Below are 23403 nucleotides of genomic sequence, written 5' to 3' on the forward strand. Positions count from 1 at the left end.
AACAGCTCTATGGAGATTTAGATATGCACCACTCTGGGCAACAGACTTATTAAAGGATCCTCCAACTTTCTGCCACTAACATCTTCCTTGTTTTGCAACTAGAATCATTGGCTTATGCCACACTAATATACTGATCCCTGCTACCACTATCTGTAGAGGTATCTATCTGCCCATAAATTACAAAAGAGCAGCGTTAACTCATCACAAATGTTGGCAGTTCTCAGATAGACTGTGGAGCATTGTCAATCTAAAATCAAGAAAAGGTTAAACGTACTAGAGGCCAACCGAATTTCAGTTTCAGATTTGGCATCAAAATCGACCTGAAATCTGGGTTTGGGTTTCAGCCAAAAATGCCTGTGCATTTTCAGCTGAAACCAAACCTCTTCACCTCCTACCATGATTGCTCTCCTGTGCCCCCCTTTTGCCCAATCACCTGTAGGCACCTGTAGGTCTGTGGTCTAGTGGTCACTGCTCCCTAAAAGTTGCCTCTTCGTCGGCAGAAACAGAACCCACTTGTTCCTGCTCTATGTACTGCTCTAATCCAAATGGCTGCCAAGACAGGAGGTCCTGGCAGCCATTTTCTGACTGGAACCAGCCTTTTTGGAATGGGACAGTAAATGCAGGAGGGGGGCTTTTATGGTTGGGGAAGATGGAGTGGAAGGCATAGCCTTAGCACTCTGAGGCTCTGGGTTCAAAACCTGCACTTTTCCTTGTGACCCTGGGCAAGTCTACTACTACCAGCGCTGTACATTTTGACATTTATAGACTGTCTCTGCTCTGAAGAGTTTAAAATCTAACTTGGAGAGACAGAGTGACATATAGGTTTGGGGATGCAGAACCCAAGTTTAGAGGACTTAGGAGTCAAAAGCACTTTCAAAGAGGTGGGCTTTTAACTGGGCCTTGAACACTGCCCCAGGTACATTAGATAAGATTGTGAGCCCACCAGGACAGATAGAAAAAAATGCTTGAAGTACCTATATGTAAATTACTTTGAGTGTAGTTGTAAAACTACAGAAAGGCGGTATGCAAGTTCAAATCCCTATCCCTATTCCTTATTTACTGTTTCTGCCAAAGCAGCCAATTTCAGTCACAAATTCAGTTTTGGTAGAAACCGAAGATCCTGGGTTCGATCAGGCTCTAAAATGTAACACTAAAGAACTGAACTGTCTTACTGGATTAGTATATAGCTTTCTGAAATACTGGTAACTGAAAAATACAGGATTAGACTTTTTTCATTTCTATCAGTTATGCAAGGCTCAAAAAGTCTTCCCCCCCAACCTTAGACCAGATGTTTAGTTCTCTATAATGAATAATGTACTCATTAGCGGAATATATTTTTTTTAAACACTCTCTCTAGATGCTATCATTTTTAATTCAAGACAAATAATGCTTGTTACACCTAGTCACTGAAACTCTTGCTATCTAGCTTTATACCTCCTGACATATTATAGGGGTGCTGTCATAGCTAGTAAAGCCATGTCAGAAACAGCAAGGATTATCTGCAAGGATCATCATCTACACATACCAAAGACTATGTTCCTATAAGAAAGAGAATCAGATAAATGCCTGAACACTCTTCAGCATGAACGAATATTGCCCTGGTAACTTTGTAGACGCAGACAAGTTAGTTTCTATTGCAAGTCTGGCCAAGGTATACCATGGTTCTCACCTGTCTTCATTGATGCCACACATCCGGATACAATCTCCACTGGTCCAGTTGTGCACACCACTATAGAGTGGAGCTGCTGAGATCATGACAGATGCTCACTATCAAGGAGCCACTGCAGTCGTATTAGGCCCCAGCTTTGTCTGACTGCACTTCAGTGATTTCACCTGCAAAATGTAAACAAACATGAAGAAGTGCTTTTAATTTGTGTTCATTTTATTCTTCTCACTTTATCACAGCTACTAGAAAAAAAGAAGTAAAATTGTCTCCCTGGACTGGTTGTTGGCAAGACTTCACCTGATTTATGTATCCAGTTCTGGAGACCTTACCTAAAAAGCGGTAATCCAGAAAAGGGGTACCAAAATGAACTATATGAAAAGCCACATGAAATTTAAGGGATTAAATATTATATTCTACAGGAGAAATAGAGTGATAATAACATTCAAATACTTCAAAGTATAGATAATGTACAAGTTTTCAAATGAAAGAGCGTGCTAAAGCTCGAGGTCACAGCATCAAGAAAGCAAGGAGAAGGGGAAAAGTCACATCAGATGGCTCTATAGGCAGACTCGATGGACCAAATTGTCTTTATCTGCCCTCATATTTGGTGTTTCTATGTTTAGAACAATCAGTTTTGCTACCAGCTTCTTGGAGGGACAATTCTGGGAGACATTATCCAGACCAGTATTTAGAAAGGCAATCCACCTCCAGGCAAAAGTAAGGTTACAATACAACCCTTGTAGTCAAAAATTTAGTTTTTGGAAGTCAACAAATGTCATGCATACAAAGAAATATTCTTCTTAAGAAAAAAATGTTTTGACATTAAATTATTTTCAACCTCCAATTTTTTAGAGTTTTTAATTTTATAAAATTTAAATTAAAAAAATAATATGAATAAAGTAAATGTAAAGCTTATTTGCTTCGTCAAAAGCAAACAATGCAAGGATACTGACATCCAGCATCCCTAGGTCATGATGGTGAATTTTATTGCCACCAAAATAAATAAATTCAAATCCCAATATAGGCATGATCTTAGAAGTTTCTTGCTAAGAAATCAGCAATGTTTTGGTGCCTCTTGACATCTGCTTGCTTTAAACCTTACTCCCAGTGAGGAAGAGAATTTTGCAATAAAAACTAGATCACAGACTATCTTTTCCTACGGTGCAAAGCAGCTGCATTTCCGACCTGTCACATACATATTTTGCACATGATGGTCACATAATAAATAAAAAAAATTGAACTTATAAGTTGAGGTCCAACGGGCATCAGCCGCATCATGCATCTAACCCAGTTCTCCGTGAACTGCTGAATTTCTACTTTTCTACTGCACGTTAAAATATCACATGTGCATGTTCCAGTTTTCAGGATTAAAAGTTTCCATAATAAGAAGACATCGGATTAAAGACGAGGCTCGAACTGGTAACCAAAAAAATAACGTTAGTCCCGAGCAACCGAAACAAACTCCCAAAGCCCTAAAAACCAAAAATATTTGAAAAAGAAAAAGAAAAAAAAAACAACCAAACTTGCGTACAGGGAGAAGCGAAAGCTCAGCGCCGGCTCGGGAAGTCTGGGCGGCAGAAAGTGGGTAAGCAGCACCCGGTGGAGATCTGCCAGCACGTCCGGAAGCAGCGAGCCCTCCGGGGGCCGGGGTCAGCACACGTGCCCCCACCCTGCCGCATGTGACAAGGGAGGGCCAGAAAAAGCTCGACTACAGAGCATCACCCCTCCCTCGTCCCTAACAGCGAATCCTCCCTCTCCACACTCCACCACCCCCAGACGATCTCCGGACAAGTCATTGTACCAAGGCAATATAAATATAAGGCCCCCCCCCCCCCAACAAAAAAAAAAAAAGTCAGAGTGGGTATGGGCGCACACCTCCCTTCCTCAGGTGAGGAAGGAGATGCTGCGGTCTCTGGCACTACCTTCCCCGGACATCCCCCTCCCCCCCAGGAGATACGGACGGATCTCGTCGTGATCCGGGCAATACAGCTCGTAACGCCCGGTGTGCAAGATGGGTAGAAGCACACGTCCCCCCCCCCTCCCGTTTCCATGGAGACCCCCCGCCCGAGGGTGGGAGAGAGGAAGGCAATGGGGAGTGGGGGCGGTGGAGAAGCAACGAGTCCTTCACTCCATTCCCCTCCCCCCCCCCCCAAAAAAAAAAAATAAATAAATAAACCGAGAGATCAACACCTAAACTGGCGGAGAGAGACCCCGCTCTCTCCCAGTACCCGAGGGGAAAGCCAAGGCCGAGGGTCCCTCCCCGGGGCAGCAACAGCGCTCGGCGGGTCGCGGCCGGCCAGCCAGTTCGGGGGTTTAAATGTCCGGAGCGGCGCGGACACGGAGAGGACGGGGGATCGGAAGGGCTCTAGGAGGAGAGGGAAAGGGGGGCTGGGACACGCACCTGTTCTCGGTCCGCTTCGGCCGGCTGGGGGGGCTCGGGCCGCCCCTTCCCTGCCCGCCGTGGGTCGGACTCTCCGAGCTGCGAGAGGAGGTTCGGCGGAGACACTGGGAAAGAGGAGAGAGCGAGAGAGGAGGGGGAGAGTGGAGGGGTGAAGAGAGAGAGAGAGAGGGCGAGCGAGCCAGTGTCGCTCTGGGGGCGTGACGGGAAGTGTAGTCCCGCAACTGCGACACCCCTGCGGCCGCCGAGGCAGGGCGAGGCCGGCAGAACACTACGACTCCCACCGTGCACCGCGCGGGCGAAAAGAGTGTTAAAAAAAGGCAGCCCAGGGAGAGACCCAGAGGGGGAGGGAGAGAGAAGGACAGGGGATCGCTGCGCTGCCGATGTCTCAGTTCCGTAAGGAGTAGATTCGGAGGGGTGGAGGGGGGGGGGAGAAAGGTGTATAAAAATAACCCCAAACTCCTGCCTGCCCACTCCCAAAAGGTGGAAAATACCAGCAGCCGGGAAAGCATCTGAAGAAGGATCTCTCAAATACTGACTCAAACTATTTTATCAGTTGAAATTACAGTTGGAATAAGTTGGGGTACTCATGCCTTCCCCCCACCCCAAAATCATTCCTTCTCTGAAACAGACTCTAGCAGGTGGCGGACCAACAGAGTGGGAGGTTCAGTGTTAAGTTCGTCAGAAGGAGACGCTTTTCTGAATCCAATACGCAGAGAGGTAAATTGTCAGGTCTCCCCGCTCGGCTTCGAAGTTCATCACTCTTTTCCCGTAACTCCAACGAATAGAGGTGACGGCAGAGCGGACCGCGATGGCTTGGAAAAGCCGTAGAATACGCCCAGCGACCGGGTGCCAGGCAGGCAAGCCCTGGGTCCAGGTGCCGAGCGGACCTACCACGCCGCAAAGCGGAATACCCCTCGCTCCCAAATAGAGAGAATAATAATACACACACACATCCCGATCTCCCAGGCCTCGGCAGGGAGGGTTTGGCTCCATCTCACCGACTCTAGTCTAGATCTGTCCCCGCTGCTTGGCCTCCATATGCCAGAGGGCGAGCTGGCATGGTGGTCAAATGGCTGACGAGTTTATGGGGGGGGGGGGAGGGGTCGCTGAAGAAAACGGAGAAAGAGGGGACCTGTCCTCTAAACACTACTACAGCACTACTAAACAAAAGTATTTTCCCTGACCTCTGCTTCATGGGAAACCCCCCCCCCCCAGCTTCAGGCAGATGCTGATATGAAATGAAACCCACTCCTGCAAGGGGGGGGGCAATGTCCCAGCTCTCGCGCTCCCCCCCCCCCAACTGCACACATGGAGACAGAACCAGATATGAACACCCAGACTGCCCGTCATCTAATTAAGGAATGCGCCCTGGATCTCTCTGCAGCCCCGAGCAGCCGAAGCCTTTTCCCGGCTGCTGTCCTGCCCGAGGCCTCAGAACCTGCCAAGTCAGAGAAAGGGAAGAAACCAGCTCAAGGCGGATGTGCAGCCGGGGACTGATGCCATTTCACCTCCCAGCCCCAGAGGGCCTGTATGGAAGAAGAGGCAAGGGGTATGGGCACTGCCAAAGGCCGAGGATGGTATCAACGGGCATGCAAGGAAGATCAGCCTGTGCCAGAATGTAGAAGGAGAAATGTGTAACTAGTGCTGAGAAGAAAGAAAGGAAAAACAACCGAAAGTAAAGAGGGGGGAAGCACTCCCAGGTACATAGGGAGAGGTGAGAACACCGCTAGGTAGAAAGGGATCAAAAGGAAGAGCGCTATAGAAAAGGGGAAAGGAAAGTGCAGAAGCTGGGAAGCAATGCCAGAGAGGGAGATTTAAAGGGCAAACGGAGAGGGGTAGTTGAATACCTAGTGGCAAAGAGCATATCTGGAGGGAAAGGGCATAAGTGATTAAAGGGCTTTGAAAAATGGCGCTGTCGGGTATAAGTGCACAGTAAAAAGAGAGGGGTGCTGAAAGTGCCTATGCCTAGATAAATGGGAGACCGGGTCTATTGGGTGCAGAGAGAGGAAACTCCGCAGAGTTCAAAGGGAGGAAAAGTGCAGAGGGAAGACACACTTCAGAGGCCAAAGGGAGAGAGAGAATACTGTAGGGTGCAATGGAAGAGGGCACCGCTAGAAAAAACAAAAACAGAAGGGTACTGCAAGTGCCCAGAAAGAAGAAACACTGCATGGTGCAGAGGGAGAAAGCTGCTATATAGGTGCAGAGAAAGAGAGGGAAACATTGTAGAATTCAAATAGAGCAGGCACTGCAAAGGGACGAAACCGCAGGACTTAAAGGGAGGAGACACTGCAAATATGCAGAGATGGAGTACTGCAAGTGCCCTGCCCAAAGAAAGGGGGGGCCACTGGAAGGTCCAGAGATAGGCAACTGCATATTGCAGCGTTAAGAGGGAAAGAAACACTGCAGAGCTCCAATGAAGCAGGCACTGCAAAGGGACCAAATCACAGGGCTCAAAGGAAGGAGACACTGCAAAGATGCAGAAAGAGAGAGAAAATGGTAGGTGTAATGGAAAGGGCACTCTAGGAGCAGATGGAGTTGTACTGCAAGGATGCAGGGAGATGAAGGATCCTGCAAGTGCCCAGATGAAGGGGGGGGGAGGGGAAGCACTGTCCAGGTGTGGAGAGAGACTGCACTGTTGAAATGGAGCAGACATCATTAAGGGACAAACAGGGCTAAAAAGGAAGCACTGCATAGCTGTAGAGGTCGATAGACGGGTACACTGCCAGGAGGAGATGAAAGTTCCCAGAGAAAAGGGAGGGGCCATTCCAAATGTACGGCGAAAAGAAACACTGCATGGCCTCAAAAGAGCAGGCACTGCAACTGTGCAGAAAAGAAGGGGACACTGCAGGGTCTAAAGGTAGAAAGCGCTGCAGAGGTGCAAAGAGAAAATACTGCAGGGTGCAGTGAAAGGGGACGCTGGAAAAAAAAAAAAAAAGGAAACCTGTAGGGGGGATGCATGCAGGAGAGATTACTGGAAGGTACACGAGGAGAAGGTCACTGCAATGTTGCTGAGCCAGGAATCGCTGCAAGGTTGCAGGGGAAAAGGGTATTGCGAGGTACAGGGGCACTGCACGAAGCACTGCCAAACTAGATAGGGCACTTTGATGCACTTCGATGTGGAAACTTCAGGGTCAGAGATGAAGTGGGGGGCACAAGTAGACCGAAAAGGAAAGAGGCAGCCTTTCAGGGTGCAGATGGAGGGGCGCTTCAGGGTTAGAGGGGGGAAGGGCACGGGCCGAACTTAGAAGGTAGGTCGCAGCTGTGTGCAGAGAGGAACTGGGCACACCAGGGCGCAGAAAGAGGGACGAGCCGCGCTGCGGACGCTTTGTCCGGAGGGAGGGGGCACAAGAGGGCTTAGACGTCAAAGGGAAGGAGAGGCGCTCCGGAAAGGAGGGGGGGGGTGCTGTCTCCACCCTACTGTCGGAGACTCAGATATGGGACACTGTGGCTGACGGGCCCGTTTAGAAAAAGAGGAACTGGGAGATGCAGGGCCCGACTCACCGGCCCGGTGACGCCGAAAGTCCCCCCTCTCCCCCCCCCCCCCAGTCAGTCGCACAAGCGGCGAAACCGGCCGCATCTACTCGGACCCGAAGTCCGGATTCATTCGAAGGCTCAATATATATTTTAAACTCTGCTTGGCGATCAGAGAGATTCACCTTGATCGAGCCACAAAAATAGTAATAACACAGCAAGAGATTAAGGAAACAGCCCTTGGGGTGCAAGAAAGGTGACCACAGCAATAGATTCCTTAAAGACCTGGTTCTCGGCAGAGCTAGAAGGCCGGCTGGGGGGGTCTGGCGGTCGGAAGGTGCAGGAGATCGCTGCGGGGATCTGGGAAAAGGGAGGGCACGGGGAGGAGGAGGAGGAGAGGCGGAACTCGTCGGACATGTGCACTTGGGGGGGGAGGGGGAGGGGGCACTGCGGGGCCCTGGGATCCGCTCCGAAAGACCATCCCCCACCCTTCCCCCGCCCTCTCCCGGGACGTGCAGCGACGAGGAGCCGCAGCTGGGAACTCTCTCTCCTCCTCTCTACACTCTCGGAAGCTTTCGGTCTCCTCTTTTACCCGGAATCAGTGTGAAGAAAATGAGGAAATCCTCATCTCGAGACGGCCACCTTCAACTGTAGGATATTTCTCCAAAAGCTAAATCACATCCTGAGAAGGAACACGTTGGAGTCAACCCCCCCTCCCCCCCAACCCATAACCAGAATCTATAAAAGTACCCCAATCAGACGCTCCCTGAATCTTTCTTTGCCCTTGACACTCTAAATTGTACATTACCCTAGGAACCATTAATTTCCTCCTTTGCTCAGATCTGCTAAATCTGTCCCTTCCACTCTGTGGCCTTGAACCTACCTTAGGATGCTTAAAGCTGGAACAAAAAAGTGCTGCTTTCAGCCCAAGACCCAGCTCCAGTTCCATTTGTCCTCTCCTGAGTATACCTCTCACAGTACAAACAAAGGGAAAAACCAACAAAATCTGCAGTGAAGGATGCGAAACAAAACCAAAAAGAACTGCAGAAACACGCACAATGATGCAGGCTAAATTTATTGGTATAAAATAATTGAGTGCGGTTAATAATGCCACCTTAAAAACGAATCTAGGGGCCCAACACGGTCTGTGTTTCGGTTAACATGCCTTCATCAGGGGTACCAGGTCAATAAGGGATCAATTAAAACCGCAAACAAGAAAACTGTACAAATAACCCGTAGCCTGATAAAATGACAAACCGAGAACAGTCGGTGGAGATTGGAAACACAAGGCCATAGCCTGTGAAGTAGCAACCATCAGGGGACAATCCAAAGGAAAACTCCTGCGTATACCTCTCACAGTGCCACAGGTCTGGTGCCTTTCAGTAGCAGGTGGCATCTTCTACTGTACCTAGGCCTCTGAGTAGTCTGCTGAGTAGTGCATTATTTACTCTTCCTCCCTGCACTGCGCCACCAAAAGGTTCTGCAGGGCCATTCCTGTGCAAGGTTGGTGTTAGATATCCTGGAAACCCGGAAAGAAATTGGGGAGGCACAAAGCTTACTAGCAGTCTGCCTCCTCCAGCTTTAGGCAGGCTTGGAGCCTGCTTACCCCCCTCCTCCCTCCATAACTCCAGCCCTGTCCCTATGGAAAGCCCAGCTTCGCTTCGCCATGCTCCTATTGCTACGGCTGTTCTTCTTGCAGCCTATGTTATCATCAACTGCTTGAGCCCAGCCTTTCATACAGCAGATCTAGAGATGCCCTGTCACCCCGCGCTATGGGTTGTCAACTGGTTCTGTTTCTGTTGATTATGTTAATGCTGTCTTGGGTATGTAGTTCTGATTTCTATAAGATCAACCTGAGCATTAGAAATGGAGTTAGTTGTCGATTATCTATGCTTCAGCACCAGATTGATCAGATCTATGTAAAATGTAAAGCTAGTTATCCTCTTCATAGCCTCTAATTTCTTATATGTCCTTCCCTCATTTATTGAATTACCTGTAAACCGTGCCGAGTTCTATCTTTATGGAGATGATGCGGTATACAAACTTAGTTTAGTTTAGAGCAGTGGTCTCAAACACGCGGCCCGGGGGCCACATGCGGCCCGCCAGGTACTATTTTGAGGCCCTCAGTATGTCTATCATAATCACAAAAGTAAAATAAAACAGTTTCTTGATCATATGTCTCTTTAGCTATAAATGACAATATTATTATTATGACTTAGCCAAAAGGAAAGATTTATAAACTATAAAGACCTCATGCAAAATTGTCATTTCTTTAATAAGACATTAACTATTTTTTCTGAGGCCCTCCACATACCTAAAAATCCAAAATGTGGCCCTGCAAAGGGTTTGAGTTTGAGACCACTGGTTTAGATCATTCCCATTCACAGCTGGATCCATCCCCACCAATAACAAAAAAACTCCCCCAAACTTCTTTGAACAAGATCTAGCTTTGATCCTACATCTTTATTTCCGTTATATACTTACGCAGCTTTTGGGACATAAGATTTGGATATTCTCAGATTTGGCGAAAACAACGCAGGAGAAGAGGAAATTATTTCTTGCTATGCGTACTGAGACACGCTCTCTTGGTACTTTATTTTATTTGAGATATCCATGTAAATGTCTTGTTAAATATTTGGGGAATAACTATGGGCTCCTTTTACGAAGCTACGGTAGCGGTTTAATGCGCGTAATAGCGCGTGCTAAACCACCGGCCGCGCTAGCCGCTACCGCCTCCTCTTGAGCAGGCGGTAGTTTTTCGGCTAGCGCAGGGGTAGCGCTTGATTAAAAGTCACGCGTGTTAAAGCCGCTACCGTGGCTTTGTAAAAGGAGCCCTATGTTTTTTGTTCACCTGGCCGTTTGAGAAGTTTTCTTGATGTTAGAAAATCATTAATTCCAGATGTGTCCTCTGGTACTCCTGTTGACGATATAATTAACTTTTGTGATTTATTTCCTTTTAATTCCCTTGATATCACTACTCTGTCCTTTATTAATAGGGGACTAATGGAGTTTTGCTTTTTCCTTTTTTTTTTTTTTTAGGAAGTTTTTTCCTTTCATTTTGCTTATTAAACGAGAATGTATATCGTTGTTTATTATTTTAAAAAATCAAGAAAGATAAAATAAAATAAAAACTTATTAAAAAATTAACAGGCAATTTCTTCACTGGCCCTAGGGCTCAGGCTGTAGCATGTAGTGTTGGAGCCTCTTGTATGACAGGGCTAGTAGGAGTCAGGCATGCACAGAGATGCCTGGGACTAAGGGAAGATGACTGTTGCTCTTGTTCCTGTCAGAACAATGCTGAAGGAGTGTCTCAAAGGAGACTTTTCATTTTCAGGTGATTAGAGCAGCAGGTTATAAACTAGAGAGACTAGGGTTTGAATCCCTGTATCCTTGGGCAAGTCCTTGAATTCCTTGTAGCCTTGGGCATATCACTTAACCCTCCATTGCCCCAGGTACAATCTTACCCCCCCCCCTTTATAAAGCCACATTAACATTTTTTATCACCAGCCACGTTGGTAAAAGCTCCAATGCTCGTAGAATTCCTATGATCCCTCTGGGGACATGGAAAGCTGAATACTAAATAGATGTCCCCTTTAATCCTTGGGGCTGGCAAATGTAATTTTACCATCTGACCATGCCATTAAAGAGGGTATAAAAAAAAAATAAAAATATGAAAGCTATTAGCCACTTCACACTGGTTCTTTCCATGCTTAATCTGTCATTGGATTACTCTATACAACTCCTCTCTGTCCCCCTTCCTCCCTACACAAAAGATAGTGTTCATTGTAAATGAATATCAGTATCTTCTGCACAGATGGGACCTCAGAGAGAATGCAAGTAGATGTATATGGCAACTTCTTCAGACAGGCTGGCTTTAGGAGTGTGAGACCCATGTGGTACCTCAGAGCACCAGTGCTTAAAAAGGCCACTGCCAACTGCAGCACTTGGTGTGTGTGTTGGGGGTGGGGGAGGGAGGTTGAACTTCCATGGTTTAAAAGGGTGCTGTCTGGTATGAGAAACCTCCCCAGCCATGGAGCACATTTTTCTGTACAAGATGTTTCTGATCCTAAAGCTGGCACTCACTTTGGAAGAGTTTTGGGATCAAGAGCAAAACGTGGGAAGTCAGAGATCATGCTGTTTACCTTCTGTCCTCTTCTCTTTTTCTTACATTTGATCAACATCTTGGGGATGTAATTGAGGGAAGCAGAGCAGCTCCAAAAATGATGTGAAGAACATCTTGTAAATGTGACTCTGAAACTAGGACTATAGAAACAGAAAGGGGCAAGATTCTGTGCTCTAGAAAAATGTTCTATGCTCCACTAGCTTGTTGTCCTCCAGCAGCAGTGACAAGAGCCATCACCAGGACAGTTTTCTTCATCTGAAGCTCTGAGATGGATGCTGTGAAAAATGCAGTTCTTTTCAAGGAACCAACCCTCAGTATCATACTTTGTCTCCAGCCTGCCACTGCCAATCCTTCAGGTTTCTGGGAAATGATAGCCTACTGGTACCAACTCTGCTACCTTCTGGCCTACAGCATGACTGGCTTACGACAGTTCTGCTATTGGCTTCATCTTTCGTCTTGAGCCCATTGATGATTCTCTACCGTAAGAATGCATATTCATTTAAAATGATTTGAAAAAGAACCTGTAGGGTTTTTTTCTCTTTTGTCATAAATTTTTATTTTATATTTATTATATTAAAAAATGTATAGTCTGCACAATTTACAATTTTAGGTGGACTACAATAAAAACATACACAATAGAAAAGTAACATTACACATATTTAAACACTATGGAGCTCATAATCGAAAGAGAAAAACGTCCAAAAACCGGCCTAAATTGGCACTTGGACGAACATTTCTCTAAAACGTCCAAGTGATGATAATCAAACCGGGTTTTGGACGTATTTCTAAACGACTTAGGCCTTCATAGAGCCGCTCAACGTCCAAAGCTAAACAGGGCATTTCGGGAGGCATGTCTAGGGCAGGAGTTGGGCGGGACGTGGGCCGGCTTAGACTTAGTCGTACAGCATGTATAACCGAAAGTTAAACAACAGAGCCTAGAGGAAACTTGGTTGTTTTGACTTAGACCATCTAAAACATGGTCTAAGTCACTAAAACCCACCTAAACTCACCAGGTAATCACTGAAAACACATAACACAGACCCCCACACACTACCCCAGTGATCACTAACACCCCCCCACCCCAATAAAAATTTTAATCATAACTTGAAATTTCATCCTCCAGGGGTGTCCTCGAGGGCCACAATTCAGTCGGGTTTTCAGGATTTCCCCAATGAATATGCATTGAAAGCAGTGCATGCACATAGATCTCATGCATATTCATTGGGGAAATCCTGAAAACCCGACTGGATTGCAGCCCTCGAGGACCGACATTGGACACCCCTGCTTTTCTAGACCATCATCACCTGGCTGCCTAGCATAGGAAAGCCTAGTCGTCCAGCCCAGAGGCAGCTTAAGTCATCTTGGGGGTGGGTTTGGACCCATAGAGAGATGGACCCATGCCCATAAGCTCCTGTAATCACTGCATTGTTACTGAAACATGTGCACTCCCCTATACACCCCCAAAACTCTTTTGTACTGGCATATAAGTGGCTCCTGCATCCATAAGGGCTATAGGGGTGGTAGATAAGTGGGTCTAGTGGATTCTGGAGGTGGTTTGGGGGGCTCACCGTCACCTATAAGGGAGCTGTAGTGAGGTGAAGCCATGGCACCCTGTTTGTGAAGTTCACAGCAGTGCCCTGTAAGGTACCCAACTATTTAGGTGCCCTGTCTGGGTGTTCTGTCAATCACTTTGCAGACCCCTCCCACGTCCAACAGGGCTTGTTCTAGACGTTTTTGACTTGGACGGACATTTGTACGAAAATGGACTATAAAGGTAGACGTTTTAGATCAGATCTGCAGGACGTATAATTTGGATGATTTTCGAAAGTCAAAAGAAGTTGGACGTCTTTCGAAAATGTCACTTAGGCACTTTTTGACTTTGGACGACTTGTGAAATGGACGTAAACAGACTTAGACGTCCCTTTTGATTATGCCCCTCCACAAGCACTCGTATACTACTATAGACATTATAAACATGCATTTTAGTACATTTCAATACTATTGGAAATATCATCATAATAGACAAGTTCAGGCATTTACTAATTTCTTGCCAAATGCATGCAGAAATAGCAGTTTTCAAATACCGTATTTTCACGCATATAACGCGTATACGTGTATAACACGCATATGCATATAGCGTGCGGGTCCAAAGCATTTCTGTAAAAACATTTTTGTATAACACGCACACGCGTATACCGCGCATGCTGCTATAACCTCCTCCCACTCCCGCTTACTCTTCTGGCCTGCGAACCGGCATCCTCCCCCCCGCTCGCGTCACCCCCCTCCCCCGCGATCCTACATGCCCCCCAGCACCGCAAAACATCTCTTACCCGATTGGGCACCGGCACCAGCACCAATGCACAGGACGTGCCAGTGCCAGTGCCCGAAGATCCTCCCTCATTGTTGCTGGGCTGGGCTGGGCTGGGCGGTGCGAGGGAGATCCTCCTTCTTCCTTGTGCCGGGCTGGACTGGGCTTTGAGCATTTGCGCAGATTGAATCTCGGAGAGAGCGAGACCAGAAGGCTTTGAGCATGCGCAAATGCTCAAAGCCCAGTCCAGCCCGGCACAAGGAAGAAGGAGGATCTCCCTCGCACCGCCCAGCCCAGCCCAGCCCAGCAACAACGAGGGAGGATCTTCGGGCACTGGCACTGGCACGTCCTGTGCATTGGTGCTGGTGCCGGTGCCCAATCGGGTAAGAGATGTTTTGCGGTGCTGGGGGGGATGTAGGATCGCGGGGGAGGGGGGGTGATGCGAGCGGGGGGGAGGATGCCGGATCGGAATGAAAAAAAAAATTGTACAACGCGCTCACACGTATAACGTGCACGGTTATGCACGGTTTGTAAAATCGTGTATAACGCGCGCGTTATATGCGTGAAAATACTTTTTAAATGTTTCCAGATTTCTCAGAAAAGGCAATGTGTTCCAAAGTTTTGGTCTTGCTATATATAAGGTAGAAGACCTATGTTCTTCTACACAAATTGAATGAAAGGTGGGAGCATTTAATAAATTTGATAATGCAGATCATAATGTAATGGATAGTTGATACAGATCAGAGCTTGAAGAGATTACTGATGGAACGCTATTAGTCAACGCCTTAAAAACTATCAACAGAAATGTGTATTGAATTCTATATTCAATTGGCAACCAGTGTAACTGCATCATGCAACTGAAGAAACATGATCAAATTTTGATAAACCTTATACAGTGAAACACCCGCTGTAGCATCTTGTGCAATTTGTAAAGACTTCAACATTTTTATCGGTGATCCTAATAACAAACTGTTATAGACATTAAGGGCTCCTTTTATCAAGCCGCGCTAGCGGGGTTAACGAGCGCGACGTTTCATCATGCGCTAACCCCTGCGCTGGCTAAAAAACTACCACCTGCTCAAGGGAGGCGGTAGCGGCTAGTGCGGCCGGCGGTTTAACGTGCACTATTACGCGCGTTAAACTGCTAGTGTGGCTTGATAAAAGGAGCCCTAAAATGTGGAATGATAAAACTCTTCAGAAAGTGTATGCATCTGATAGGCTACACATGCAAAAGAGTGTGCATTATTTTTGACATTGATCCTGAAAGAAAAAAATTGTAAAAATGAAAATTCCTATAAATGATACAGGAAACTAAACAACAAACATTTTTAGGCTGCACATCCCTAATCTAAACTACTATACTACTACTGCTGTTATGTGTCTTAAATTTGTCATTATTTTATAATCTGCTTTGGAGTTACTGTATCATTTCTATAGTGCTGCAAGGTGTACGCAGCCCTATCAATTAAACATGTAATAGACGATCCCTGCTCAATAGAGATTACAGACAAGACAAATGGGGCAAATAGGGGTTGGGGAGTTTCTTGCAGAAGGAATGATAAGATTGATATAGGTATCTTACGGTGAGTGAGTGTTAGAGATTGAAAGCAACCTCAAAAAAAAAGTGGGCTTTTAGCTTGGATTTTAATAATAATAATAATAACAGTTTATATACCGCAATACCGTGAAGTTCTATGCGGTTTACAAAAGATTAAGCAAAGGTACAAATTGACTGACTTCAAGAGGGGAAGAAGAAAGAGAAGTAATAAGACAGGAAATTCATTGTTGAGGAGAAAAGTGATCAAAAGGACAGTAGGTCGCTATTGAGGAGAAAGAGATAAGTGGATCAGTTGTCAAGATGTTTTAGGAACAGGTGTGTTTTTAGACGTTTCCTAAATTCCTCATAAGTAGAGGGCGAAAGTAATTGTTCTAGGTCTTTACCCCATGATGCTGCTTGGTGTGAGAGAAGGAATTCATGGTGTTTCTTCAGTTTGAATACTGCTAGAGACAGAGCTTGACGTATTGTCTCAGGCAGTTTATTTCAGTCATATGGTGCAGCAGGATAGAAGGTATGGCGTCTCGATTTGGAAGTGCACGAGAAGGATGTGGACTTACCCAAAGAATGGAGTTCATGGGGGAGAATATGGGGTGGTGGGGGATAAGTGAGGAGAGATACTGATGGAATGCAGAGGGAATGTAAGTCAGTAAAAGGAGTTTGAACTGTATGTGGATGGGGAGCAAATGAAGTGACTTGAGAAGGGTAATGTGAGTATGGTGGCTCTGGCAGAATATAAATCATCGTGCAGCAGAATTTTGAATGGATCAAAGGGGAGAGAAATGGTTGAGTGGTAGACCTGTGAGAAGCAAGTTGCAGTAATCTAGGTGAGAGGTGATGATAGAGAATGACACGGGGAAAAAATCTGTCTCCGTCACCGCCCCGTCCCCAGCTCACCGTCCCCTTCACTGCCCCGTCACCGCCATTCCCTTCACTGCCCCGTCACCGCCATCCCCTTCACCGCCCCGTCACCGTCACTGCCATCCCATTCACTGCCCCGTCACCGTCCCCACAGCATCCATATAAGCCTCAGTACTGCGAAACACCATGAAGACAGAAGAGAGTCCTGCCACTACTACTACTGCACTGAGAATCTGTTTCAGTGCCTCTGCCCTGTAGTAAAAACAGAACATAAAATAAATCAATTGACTTGTCCACCCTTGCAATGACGTGTCCCCTATGTTCACCTATAGCTCGAATCAGGTCAATTGTGTACACTAAAAATGCCTACCTGAGCACATAATCATGCCGATGCTGCAGTACAATGAGCAACAGGAGGATCTGGAGCATGAGCGCAGGCAGGCAGTGATACAAAAACGGCAGACACCCGACCGATTGCAGCGTTCCGCCATCTCCCTCCCTCCACCTCACCTTAGATGTAGAGTATGCCGGCTTTCTTTTTCGCCCAGCCAAACGCGCGGCTGCTCATTTGTTCAATATTCTCCTCTGACGCAACCAGAAACAGGAAGTTGCAGGAGAGGAGAAGATTGATCAACTCGAGCATCCGCGCATGCGCGGCTTTTTGAACGCGTGCGGCTGGGCGAAAAAGAAAGCCGTCATACTCTACATCAGTGTTTTTCAACCTTTTTACACCCATGGACCGGCAGAAATAAAAGAATTATTTTGTGGACCGGCAAACTACTAGGACTAAAGTTTAAAAACCCCATTTCCGCGAGCTTGGTCACCTCAGTAACTATAGAAAAATAGACAAATATAGTGCAAAATATAGACAGCAGATATAAATTCTCAAAACTGACACGTTTTGATCACTAAATTGAAAATAAAATCATTTTTCCTACCTTTGCTGTCTGGTGATTGATTTCATGAGTCTCTGGTTGCGTTTCCTTCTGTCTGTGTATCCTTTCTTTCATTTCTTTCTTTCTGCACTCAGGCCCAAGAATTGTCCCTTTCTATTCCCTCCCTCTTTCCTTCCTATGTCCTTAGTGCCCCCGGTGCCTCCTTCCCATGTCTTTAGTGCCCCCAGTGCCTCCTTCCCATGTCCTTAGTGCCCCTTCCTGTCTTTAGTGCCCCCAGTGCCCCCTTCCCATGTCTTTAGTGCCCCCAGTGCCTCCTTCCCAAGTCTTTAGTGCCTCCTTCCCATGTCCTTAGTGCCCCTTCCTGTCTTTAGTGCCCCCAGTGCCCCCTTCCCATGTCTTTAGTGCCCCCAGTGCCTCCTTCCCATGTCCTTAGTGCCCCTTCCTGTCTTTAGTGCCCCCAGTGCCCCCTTCCCATGTCTTTGGTGCCCCCAGTGCCTCCTTCACATATCCTTAGTGCCCCTTCCTGTCTTTAGTGCCCCCAGTGCCTCCTTCCCATGTCTTTAGTGACCCAGTGCCTCCTTCCCATGTCCTTAGTGCCCCTTCCTGTCTTTAGTGCCCCCAGTGCATCCTTCCCATGTCCCTCTCACTGCCTTCCACACTTTGTCCCACCCCCAAAGCCTGCCTGCCTGTCTACCTCTCTCCCTCCCTCCCTAGTCATAGTCAGCCTGCTGCCTCCCTGCTGCTCAAAAAAAAAAAAGCCTCCCTCCTTCCTTTCCCCTGCTCTTACCGCATGCTGCAGCTGCTAAAGCCGACAGGAAGTCTTTCTGACATCAATTCTGACGTCGGAGAGGACGTTCTGGGCCAGCCAGGCAGCGATTGGCTGGCCCAGAACGTCCTCTATGACGTCAGAATTGACTTCCTGTCGGCTTTAGCAACTGCAGCAGGGCGGTAAGAGCAGGGGAAAAGGAGGGCGGCTTTTTTTTTTTTGTGCCTGTCCCTTAATCTTGCCAGCCTTGCGCGGACCGGCAGAAATTTCCTGTGGACCGGCAGTTGAAGAACAGTGCTTTACATCTAAGGTGAAGTGGAAGGAGGGAGATGGCAGAATGCTGCGATCGGGCGGGTGGGGACCGCGTGATCCTTGATTGCCTCACTGCGGAGACAAGTCCATTCACCGCTCCACAGGGCGGTGAATGGCCTTGTTCCCGTCCCCGCAAAGGCCACTATTTTTTCTTCCCCGTTTCGGCGGGTTACCCGCGGCTACTCGTGGCTAGCCGCGAGTAACAACCACCGTGTCATTCTCTAGGTGATGAGAGTGTGGATAAGGGTTTTGGTAGTGTGCTCAGAAAGAAAAGGTCAGATTTTAATAATATAGAGGAAGAAGTAACAGTCTTTAGTGGTTTGTTGAATCTCAACAGAGAAAGAGGAGTTAAAGATGACCCCGAGATTGCTGACAAGATAGGGAAGATGAGAGGTGGGAGACTCAAGAGCAATGTAAGGAAATTCTTCTTTACGGAGAGGGTGGTGGATGCCTGGAATGTGCTCCCGAGTGAGGTGGTGGAGAGGAAACAGTGACGTAGTTCAAAAAAGCATGGGATGAACACAGAGGATCTAGAATCAGAAAATAATAGTAAATATTGAAGAACTAAGGCCAGTACTGGGCAGACTTACACAGTCTGTGTCTGTACATGGCCGTTTGGTTGAGAATGGGCTTGATTCCTGTGGAGATTTCTGGTCTGGAGAGGTAGATCTGGGAGTCATCAGCATGGAAGTGATGCTGAAAACCATGGGAGGAGATCAGTGCACCAAGGGAGTGAGCATAGATGGAGAAAAGGAGAGGTCCTAAGACAGAACTTTGAGGCACACCAACTGAAAGTGGGATAGCAGTGGAAGAGGATCCACTGAAAGTGAGATGGGAGAGATAAGAAGAAAACCAGGAGAGAACAGAGTCCTGGCATCCCATTGAAGACAGCATATTGAGGAGTAGGTGGTGATCAACAATGTTGAAAGTAGCAGATAGATCGAGAGGGATGAGGATAGAGTAGAGGCCTTTGGATCTGGCCAGGAACAGACCATTGGAGACTTTAGCAAGGGCAATTTCAGTGGAATTCAGTGGGCAAAAGCCTGATTGAAATGGGTCAAGAATAACTTGAGATGAAAGGAAGTCTAGACAATGGCGGTGAACAGCACTTTCAAGTAGCTTAGTTAAGAAAGGAAGAAGAGAGATGGGGGAGATAGTTGTAGGGGCATGTAAGGTCTAGTAAGGATTTTTTTGAGGAGAAGTATATCTATAGCATGTTTGAAGACATCAGGAACAATTGCACTGGAGAGTGATAGGTTGAGGATGTGACAGCTAGGAAAGACAACATGTGTTCCTTAGTGAAAGGGAATTAAGTAAATTAAACTAAACTAAATAAAACTGTATTTATCTATGAGGGCTGATTGAAAAGTAATGAGACTTTTTTCTTATTCAGAATCAGATGACTCCACAGGATCTGAACATTTTTTTTTCAAAGCAGTGTCCTTAACATTCAATACATTTTTTTGCAAAACATGCAGTAGACATTTTTGTGACACCACTTTTAGTGCTATGGTGTTTATCACTTCATCATCTGAAGAGAACTACTTTCCGCGCAATTGTTTTTTCAGGGTCGGTAACATTTCTAGGGTTACAATATGGCTCCAGAAAAAAAGAGGATGGATTGAGATATCTGGGTTTTACTTCCATTGAAAGCAATGGAAGTAAGGAGGATTAATTCTTCAAGGGCCCTGCCCATGCCCCACCCACACCCCGCCCCCCTGCCCCACCCCATTTTTGTACCTGTTTTCTGAAAGTTAGTCAAAAATGTATTAAAATTAGTCCAATAAAAGGGCCATCATTTTTATTTCTAACCATTTATCAAAACATCTACAATACTACTTTATCCTAAAGCAATAAAATTTTAAAAAAAAATTTTCTACATTTGTCATGTGATTCTTGCATCAAAAATGTAATGCTGTAATGCTTCTTATTATTTTTACTATTTTTTTAAAAATATTTTTTTAATGCTTTCTTAATGCTCTATATCCACAACCTTTGTTAAGTGAAAGACTCTTTACAATGTGCTCAGTGCTCCTCCACCCAGGTCATTAGCAAAATGCTGTAACCGTGTATGTGACTGCTGGGAACCATCATTGCACATGTATGTTCCCACCTATATATTACCTAAACTTCACAAAACAACCAACCAACTTTAAATTGCTACTTATCTTATCTTTAGCATAGATGTACCTCATGAAAGACTTCTGAGGAAATTAGAAAGTCATGGGATAGGACGTAATGGATTAAGAACTGGTTGAAAGACAGAAACCAGAGAGTGGGTTTAAAAGAGTTTTACCTCATGCAAAATTGTCATTTCTTTAATATGACATTAAGTATTTTTTTCTGAGGCCCTCCAAGTACCTACAAATCCAAAATGTGGCCCTGCAAAGGGCTTGAGTTTGAGACCACTGGTTTAAATGGTCAATATTCTCAGGAGAAGGGTAAATAGTGGGGTTCAATAATCACTACTAACTATTCCTACACAGCTAGAATTCCCATTCAACCAAAAAAGCAAAATCTGTGAATCAAAAAGTGTAACAGCTAATACACCATTGCTAAAAGGAGGAAAAAACCTCAGAATCCCGTTAGGGAAGAACCCCTCTCTAACTAGACAGGTAAATAACGTCATCGGTCGAAAACCTCCTTAGACCTAGTTTTAAAGCTAGTGTTGGTTCTTAAATTAGTACAAGTCCACACTGAAAAAGCTAGTGTTAAAGCTGGTGTAAATTCTTGAACTGCTATAAGTCCACACACTTTATTCACACTGTTAATGGCGATTAATAACAAAACTTATCAAATCGTACAGCAGCTCAGAACATGTCAAAGATCTTATGGCATTTTCTGGCATGTTCAGGCACAGGCTGCCACCCAAACCAATGATGGCCAAAGCATTTTGTCTTGTGGCTGCTTCAGGGAAAGGGAGGGTGAAGCACACAATAACAGTTCATTCGGTACCAACGTACTCACTTTGGCCATCGTCGGTTTGGGCAGGAGCGTCAATTGTTGAGGATACATTGAAACCCTCAGCTCAGAGTGTGGTGGCTGCTAAGAAAGCAAATAGAATGTTAGGAACTATTAGGAAAGGAATGGAAAACATGAAAATGTTATAATGCCCTTGTATCGCTCTATGATATGGCTGCACCTTGAATACTGTGTGCAGTTCTGGTCACCCTATCTCAAAAAAAGATATACAGTAGTGGAATTAGAAAAGGTACAGAGAAGGAACGACTTCCCTATGAGGAAAGGCTAAAGCGGCTAGAGATCTTCAGCTTGGAGAAGAGATGGCTCGGGGCGATATGATAGAGGTCTATAAAATAATAAGTGGAGTGGAAAGGGTAGATGTGAATTGCTTGTTCACTCCAAAAATACTAGGACTAGGGGACATGCAACGAAGCTACTAAGTAGTAGATTTAAAACATGCTGGAGAAAATATTTCTTCACACAACATGTAATTAAACTTTGGAATTCATTGCTAGAGAATGTGGTGAAATCATTTAGCTTAGTGGGTTTAAGAAAGGTTTGGATAATTTCCTAAAAGAGAAGTCCATAAGCCATTATTAAGATAGCTTGGGGAAATTCACCTCAGAATCCCCATAAGCAGCATAACATCTGTTTTACAACTTGGGATCTAGCTGGTACTTGGGACTTGGGTTGGCCACTGTTGGAAACAGGATACAGGGCTTGATGAACCTTCAGTCTGTCCCAGTATGGCAATTCTTATGTTCCTTATCTGCCATGATGAAACGTACTGCTGTACTGCTGTGACTCAGCAGTCCAACTGCAGGTTCAGAAACATCGATTTATGAGCTTCACAAGAACCAGCACAGCATTGCCATTTCTACTTCTTGGAAAGAAAACCAGAGTCAGTCTCATTACTTTTCAATCAGCCTTCGTATATTCTGAAAATACACTGAAGACCCGATATTTATTTTATTTATTCATTTTTAATATTTCTATACTAAGTCCTAGGCGGTTTACAGTATATCCATGTACATAATACTTAACAGCAGTACAAAAGATATTTCAATGTGTTATAAGTGAATCCTTGTTATATTGCATTCACCCATTTTTTTTTTTTTTTAATTCTTTATTTATATTTTGAATATATTATCAAGAATAAACTTCTTTTACAGAATATGATTAAGTCAACATAACATAAAACAAATGAAGTAACATTTATATAACAAAATTACTATTTACTCAATCAAAATTAAAGTCCCAAAATTTGAGATCCAAGATGTTCCTGAGTGAGAAACTATTTAAAAGAAAAAGAAAAATTCAAATTACAAATTAGGCGGTCAGATGAGAATGGACCAAGAGTAAATTTATGCATTGAGATTTTCTTAATCCCCTTCAAGGCCCCTCCTGGAGAGAAATCCTGTCAGCTGCGAGGGTTCAAAGAAAATATAATTGCAAGATTTATACTTTACAATGCATTTGCAAGGATATCGTAAAAGAAATGATGCCCCCATTGCAGCAACCCCAGGCTTAAGAAGCAAAAATTCCTTCCTTTGTTTCTGAGATTCCCTTGTCACATCCGGAAATATTTGAACTTTATATCCAAGAAATTCTTTATGTCTATTCTTAAAATAAAGCTGTAATATCCAATTTTTATCTGGTGATAAAACCACCGTAGCCAATAGGGTAGCTGGAATAGCTACCTCCCTCATTGAAGATTCCAATAATGATGTTATGTCCATTTGTTCGCCCTGACCTTGTTGTTCTAATTGATGTTGTTCTTGCAAATTTTTGGATGTTGGCAAATAATATATTTTAGAGAAAGGAGGAAAAGCATCATTAGGAACATTAAGAACCTCACAAAAGTACTTTTTCAAAACTTCTTTTGCTGATAAAGAAGGAATCTTTGGGAAGTTCAAAAATCTAAGATTATTCAACCGCATATTATTTTCCATCATTTCCACCTTTCTCCTAAGGTTGAGATTGTCTTTAATCAATGTCGTTTGGACTTGATTTACTTCACTTATCTTTTTATCTATTTTTTCCACATTATTTTTCATCAATATATTTTCCTGTTTAAGTCCAT

General features: G+C 45.2%; 1 protein-coding gene across 4 annotated transcripts in view; it reads right to left on the bottom strand.

Annotated features, from left to right (window-relative positions):
- The window catches only part of BCORL1 (BCL6 corepressor like 1), a 97239-nt gene extending 89364 nt beyond the window's left edge, over window positions 1-7875 (bottom strand). The window contains exons 1-2 of one of the 4 annotated variants that reach the window (XM_033945888.1): window positions 7824-7875; window positions 1670-1833 (exon numbers count right to left, since the gene is read on the bottom strand). In XM_033945888.1, the coding sequence (XP_033801779.1) occupies window positions 1670-1755 (86 nt within the window). In that variant the 5' untranslated portion in view covers window positions 1756-1833; window positions 7824-7875. Of the gene's footprint in view, window positions 1-1669; window positions 1834-3197; window positions 3349-4067; window positions 4623-7723; window positions 7744-7823 lie in introns of those variants that run through there. The other 3 variants (XM_033945887.1, XM_033945885.1, XM_033945886.1) reach the window with 3 other exon arrangements.
- Window positions 7876-23403: the final 15528 nt, after the last annotated feature.

Source organism: Geotrypetes seraphini, chromosome 5 (assembly GCF_902459505.1).
Source record: "Geotrypetes seraphini chromosome 5, aGeoSer1.1, whole genome shotgun sequence".
In the NCBI taxonomy this organism is placed as follows: domain Eukaryota; kingdom Metazoa; phylum Chordata; class Amphibia; order Gymnophiona; family Dermophiidae; genus Geotrypetes; species Geotrypetes seraphini.